The 5,934-nt window shown below is 41.2% G+C and overlaps 1 protein-coding gene across 1 annotated transcript; it reads left to right on the top strand.

Moving 5' to 3' along the window:
• The first annotated feature begins 2,345 nt into the window (after positions 1-2,345).
• LOC115416497 (lysozyme C-like) lies at positions 2,346-5,650 on the top strand. Its single transcript, XM_030130273.1, has 4 exons — positions 2,346-2,475; positions 3,056-3,214; positions 5,423-5,486; positions 5,587-5,650. The coding sequence occupies exons 1-4, from the start codon at positions 2,346-2,348 to the stop codon at positions 5,648-5,650; spliced, it is 417 nt and encodes a 138-aa protein (XP_029986133.1).
• The last annotated feature ends 284 nt before the right edge of the window (positions 5,651-5,934 follow it).

The following is a 5,934-nucleotide window of genomic DNA, read 5'->3' as shown; positions in this document are numbered from 1 at the left end:
TAAAATAGAATAGAATAGAACGGAATAGAATAGAATAGAATAGAATAGAATAGAATAGAATAGAATAGAATAGAATAGACAGAGTAGAATAGAAAAGAATAGAATAGAACAGAACAGAACAAAATAGATTAGAACAGAACAGATAGAATAGATAGAATAGAATAGCATAGAACAGAACAGAATAGAATAGAATTCATAGAATAGAATAAAATAGAATGCCTTCATGTGTCATACATATGTACAATGACATTAATAGAGAAAACCCTCTAGTGGTGCGTAGTGCAAAAACAGTTAAAAGACCAGAAAATAAAGGTGTAACTCTATATACAGAATAAAAAACCAGGCATGTCACCAGCCAACAAACAGTTCATATAAATATATATGTGACTTTGACCCTGGCTGGACACTAAGGATATGTGTGAATAGAATCCTTATTTGAGTGGTGTGTCCTTGGGATCACACATTCTGTAAATCTATAGATTAAATTAAGAGTCTCTTTCCCAAAAGTTCTGCATTTTCTCACAGGTCCACATACAATGAACAAAGAGCCTATTTCCTACGACGCTTACTTTTAAATGTCAGGAATGTTAGCATTAAAACGGTGTCGTTTTACAGCGGTGACAGAACACATGAGTTTCTGACCAGAAATGGGATTTTGGACGGTTATCGTAACTTCTGGTAAATTCCAACCTCTTGCCGTGACCCCTGAACTGTGAGAAAAACAACAGCTGCTCATGCACTGAACTGTCTGATCCTGGAAGACTGTCCTGTCCAAATGTGTCTGCGGACAAACAGTGATGCACTGACCCCTGACCTCAGCACAACATTACATCACACACAGTTGGGTCTTGGTGGGTATGGAAGGAAAGCTGGCATCAGAGTTGGACTTAGAAAAGCCATTGAATTATAGCACTGAAATTAAGTATCTGAATTTTTGTCTCTGAATTTAACTATGTTCAGAAATTTAGAATTAAAAAATATTCAGATGCAAAAAATTCAGACGCGAAAAAATTCAGAAGCAAAAAATTGGAGAGTAATTCAGGCAAAAAAATCAGGTGTAAAAAATCAGATGTAACAAAATGAAATGTGAAAAATTCAGATTAAAATCAGATGTAAAAATTCAGATGTAACAAAATGAAATATGAAAATTCATGTAAAATGAGATGTAAAAGCAGATTAAAAAATCAGATGTAAAAATTCAGATGTAAAAAAATGAGATGTGAAAAATTCAGATGCAAAAAAATTAAGAAGCAAAAAATTCAGAAGTGAAAATTTCAGACACAAAAAATTCAGAAGCAAAAAATTCAGAAGCAAAAATTTGGAAGCAAAAACTTCAGAAGCAAAAAATTCAGATCACACTTCTGGACACCAAGGAAAAGCAATCGATTCTGTCTGAAGCTGAGCCGACAGCCAACAATCGAGTTACGTTAGTTGGTCATGTGACACCGATGCAGGAAGACTCAGCGCAGATGTGTGATCTGATTTTTTTGCATATGAATTTTTTGCATTTGAATTTTTTGTTTGAGTTTTTTTATCTGATTTTTTGTATCTAAATTTTTTGCATCTAATTTTTTTGTATCTGAATTTTGTGCATCTGAATTTTTTGCATCTGAATTTTTTGCTTTTGAATTTTTTGCTTCTGAGTTTTTTGCATCTGATTTTTTTGTATCTGATTTTTTTGCATCTAATTTTTTTTGTATCTGAATTTTTTGCTTCTGAATTTTTTGCATCTAATTGTTTTTTGCTTCTTAGTTTTTTGTTTCTGAATTTTTTTGCATCTGAATTTTTTGCTTTTGAATTTTTTGCTTCTGAGTTTTTTGCATCTGATTTTTTTGTATCTGATTTTTTTGGTATCTGAATTTTTTGCATCTAATTTTTTTTTGTATCTGAATTTTTTGCTTCTGAATTTTTTGCATCTGAATTTTTTGCATCTAATTTTTTTTTGCTTCTGAGTTTTTTTTCTGAATTTTTTGCATCTAATTTTTTTTTGTATCTGAATTTTTTGCTTCTGAATTTTTTGCATCTGAATTTTTTGCATCTAATTTTTTTTTTTGCTTCTGAGTTTTTTTGTTTCTGAATTTTTTTTCCTAAATTAATGAACATTGGTGAATTCAGAGAAAAAAAATTCAGATGCTTAATTTCAGTGCAAAAAGTTTTTCATTGCTAGAAATTCAATGGCTTTAATAATTGAAAATCTGATGAGACAGATTTGCTTCCATAGTGGTGTTCACCGTCTGATAAGACCTTGTCTGGGTTTGTTTTGGCATCTGGTCCTGGACTAAATCCAGTCTGAGTCCAGGTCTTTATAAGAGTCTGCGGTGTCGTAGCTCAGGGATCGGATCATCATGAAGGCTCTGGTGTGTCTGCTGCTCGCCGTCGCTGTCACTGATGCCAGAAGGTTCACCGCCTGCGAGTGGGCGCGAACACTGAAGGCGAACGGGATGGCCGGTTACCGTGGAGTCAGCCTGGCCGACTGTAGTAGAACTGAAAACTACTGATCTGACCAGTTCTATCAATTAAACAGTCAGAGGTCAAAGGTTGAACAGAAGCGCTAACTTCGCTAGCACTGATTAGCATCGGTCCGACAGTTTGTGTCCAGAAAACAGACTCACAAACACAAGTTCACACATTTAAAGGATAAAACCAGGACATGAGTTTGTTTGTTTCCTGCCTGGAGACGATGGATGCAAAAAATCCAACACAAAGACAAATAAACTAATACATTCAGTTAATGAGTGTTAGATGAGCTCATTTTTCTGTTAATATGACTGTTTACTGTTTCTCTTTCATTTATTTCTTTATGAGCTTGAGTTTTATTTTTGTGTGAAATGAGAGACTTTGTTTCGACACATTTTATTTTCGTACATTTATTTTAAGGAAATTAATGCATTTTCAGATCAAACCATGGTTTAAAGTTGCTGTTGATTTTTGTGGATGTACAAACTAAACTCATGTAAACCTTCCCGTGAACGTCACATCCTGATGCGTTTGGATGTTTTTGAGCTCGTCATCCTGACCTTTGACCTGACTGGTTGCTCTCTTTGGCCCCGCCCAGGGGTGTGTGTGACCTATCATGAGTCCAGATACAACACCGCAGCCGTCAATCACAATAGTGACGGGTCCAAAGACTACGGAATCTTCCAGCTCAACAGTCACTACTGGTGCAGCGACGGCGGCGAGAGTGTGGCCAACGGCTGTGGAATCACATGTGACCGTCAGTGACCAATCCGGTGTATGCGTGGGCGGAGTTTCAGGGTCCCAGTTTATAGTGGGGGGAGGGGCTTATTTCAGAAAAAAATTCAGATTCAACTTTAGCTCAGATTTTCTAATGCTCCATGTCTTGGGATACAAAATGTGAAAAAAATTCAACTCAAGCCCAAACCCCCCCACCCCAAAAATTACTTTTCCAACCCTGAAAATGTGGGTTTGTGTCACCTTTCAAACCTTCTGCACTTTTGATGAAGTACAACGTGTCACTCTGCTCATGCTGGACCCTTCCATGGTTTTTGTGTCAGACAGGTCATGTCTGCAGAGTGCTGTGCACTACAAAAGGTGTAGAGTCAGGGTCCAGTTAGAGGTCAAAGGTCACCCAAATGGTCCAAATGCATATGTGATGGAACTCAGCTGTTCATGTGGGTTCTTCCAAATGTTGGGCTCAGGTTCTCTCCTCAGAACACATCTACTGACCACAGACAACTGACATTCAGTCAGACACATTCAACACAACTGTTTCCTCTGTATTCTGCACAGACATGCAAACAGAACAGACGGTAGTTTCACATGACTGACATTTACATGAACCTGTCCTGTTGGTGCAGAGGAACCCTGGAGCCACACACACAAGGACCTGGGTTCAGTTCAACACCAGGACATGGGGGAGGAGCCTGTAGGCCATGGGGGTGGAGCCTTTACTCCATGGGGTGGACCGTTAGTCCATGGGGGTGGGACCTTTAGTCCATGGGGGTGGGCCTTTAGTCCATGGGGGTGGGACCTTTAGTCCATGGGTGGGGCCTTTAGTCCATGGGGGTGGGACCTTTAGTCCATGGGGGTGGGACCTTTAGTCCATGGGGGTGGGACCTTTAGTCCATGGGGGTGGGACCTTTAGTCCATGGGGGTGGGACCTTTAGTCCATGGGGGTGGGGCCTTTAGTCCATGGGGGTGGGACCTAGTCCATGGGGGGGGGACCTTTAGTCCATGGGGTGGGACCTTTAGTCCATGGGGTGGGGCCTTTAGTCCATGGGGGTGGGACCTTTAGTCCATGGGGTGGGACCTTTAGTCCATGGGGTGTGGGCCTTTAGTCCATGGGGGTGGGACCTAGTCCATGGGGGGCCTTTAGTCCCTGGGGTGGGGCCTTTCTGTGTGCAGTTTGTATGTTCTCCTCATGTCTGCGTGGGTTCTCTCTGGTCCTCTGGCTCCTCCCACCTCCAAACACATGCTCTGATAGGTTCCTGGGTTCATCTAAATCCCCCACAGGTGTGAATGTGACAGTGTGTTTGTCTGTATGTTCAGTCTGAGGTACACTGGTCACATGTCCAGGGTCAACCCCGCCTTCACCCCGATGTAGCTGGGATAGGCTCCGCCCCCGTGACCCTAGTGAGGATGAAGCAGGTTCAGAAAATGAATGAATGAATGAATGTGTTAGTGCTTCCCTCCTAATGTGTGCTGGTGTTTCCTCACACTAATGTTCTGTCCATGTTTGAATCTGTAGTCTGTACTGTGTCTGTAAAGGGCCAAAAGGGGGGGGGTCCCACCAGGAAACCAGAGGAACAGAACTGAGGACAGATTTGATCAAATGTGGGAATGTATGAATTTTTTTAAAACTAGTTTTTGGTGACCTTTACCTCCAACATGACCTTTAACCTCCACATGACCTGACATCAGACTGTTCCTAGTCCACAGTACTCGATGATCCAGTCTGGCACTGACAGGATCCTGACCTGTCCCATCATGAACAGATTTATTCACTGAACTGGACACAAGAGTGGAGGAGCTGAAAGAGCAGATTTTTGGGTGAGGTTAGGGTTAGGTTATTATCATTAATGAAACTAACAAATGGCGAAAATTAGAATTGAAAAAACATTTTCGTTAACTGAAATGAACTGTATTGTGTGTTTTACAAAACTAACTAAAACGGATAAAAATTATGGATAAAATTCCCTTTGTTTTCGTCTTTGTCAACGTCGGATTGATACGAAATCGATTTATTTGGCTCTAGCTAAATTGATAGACTGAAATAAATCGATTTTGTATCAGTCCGACATTGACAAAGACATATGGGCTTTTTTTTGTACATTCAAATTGAAGGTAATTGAATGTAATTGAATTGTCCCTGTCCTCTGCTCCACTAGATGGCGCTCAGACTCTGGTACTTGGTCAGATTTAAACATTATTCAGTAGTTTCTTTAAATTCTTTCTGTTTCAGAACTCCTGACTGACGACGTTAGCGTTGCTATAGGTGTGCCAAAACTGTGGTCCGGACCCCAATGGTATGGAGCCTGGTAAGTCCTGGTCCAGGAGTCTTGGTGTGATGTGGTCTGGTCCTGGTCTAGTGGGGGGTCTAACAGGGTTTGTGCTTTTGCGTTTCAGGGGGTCATCGAACTCCTGTAAAGACCAAGACAACAGCGGTTACATCGCCGATTGTCGACTTTAAGACTGAACCATGTGACCCCAGACCATGTGACCCCAGAACATATGACCCCAGAACATATGACCCCAGACCATGTGACCCCAGAACATATGACTCCAGACCATATGACCCCAGACCATGTGACCCCAGACCATATGACTCCAGACCATGTGACCCCAGACCATGTGACCCCAGAACATATGACCCCAGACCATGTGACCCCAGAACATATGACTCCAGACCATATGACCCAGACCATGTGACCCCAGAACATATGACCCAGACCATGTGACCCCAGACCAAATGAC

The sequence above is a fragment of the Sphaeramia orbicularis genome, unplaced genomic scaffold (genome assembly GCF_902148855.1).
Source record: "Sphaeramia orbicularis unplaced genomic scaffold, fSphaOr1.1, whole genome shotgun sequence".
Classification (NCBI taxonomy): domain Eukaryota; kingdom Metazoa; phylum Chordata; class Actinopteri; order Kurtiformes; family Apogonidae; genus Sphaeramia; species Sphaeramia orbicularis.
This window is presented reverse-complemented; position numbering and strand designations above follow the sequence as displayed.

Bases quoted from the DNA above. Each gene is read 5' to 3' on its own strand.
- LOC115416497 (XM_030130273.1), top strand. From the start codon at position 2,346: ATGAAGGCTCTGGTGTGTCTGCTGCTCGCCGTCGCTGTCACTGATGCC. The intron at 3,215-5,422 runs GTCAGTGACCAA...TTTCTGTTTCAG, and splicing joins CTGTGGAATCACATGTGACC to AACTCCTGACTGACGACGTT. The intron at 5,487-5,586 runs GTATGGAGCCTG...TTTGCGTTTCAG, and splicing joins CTGTGGTCCGGACCCCAATG to GGGGTCATCGAACTCCTGTA.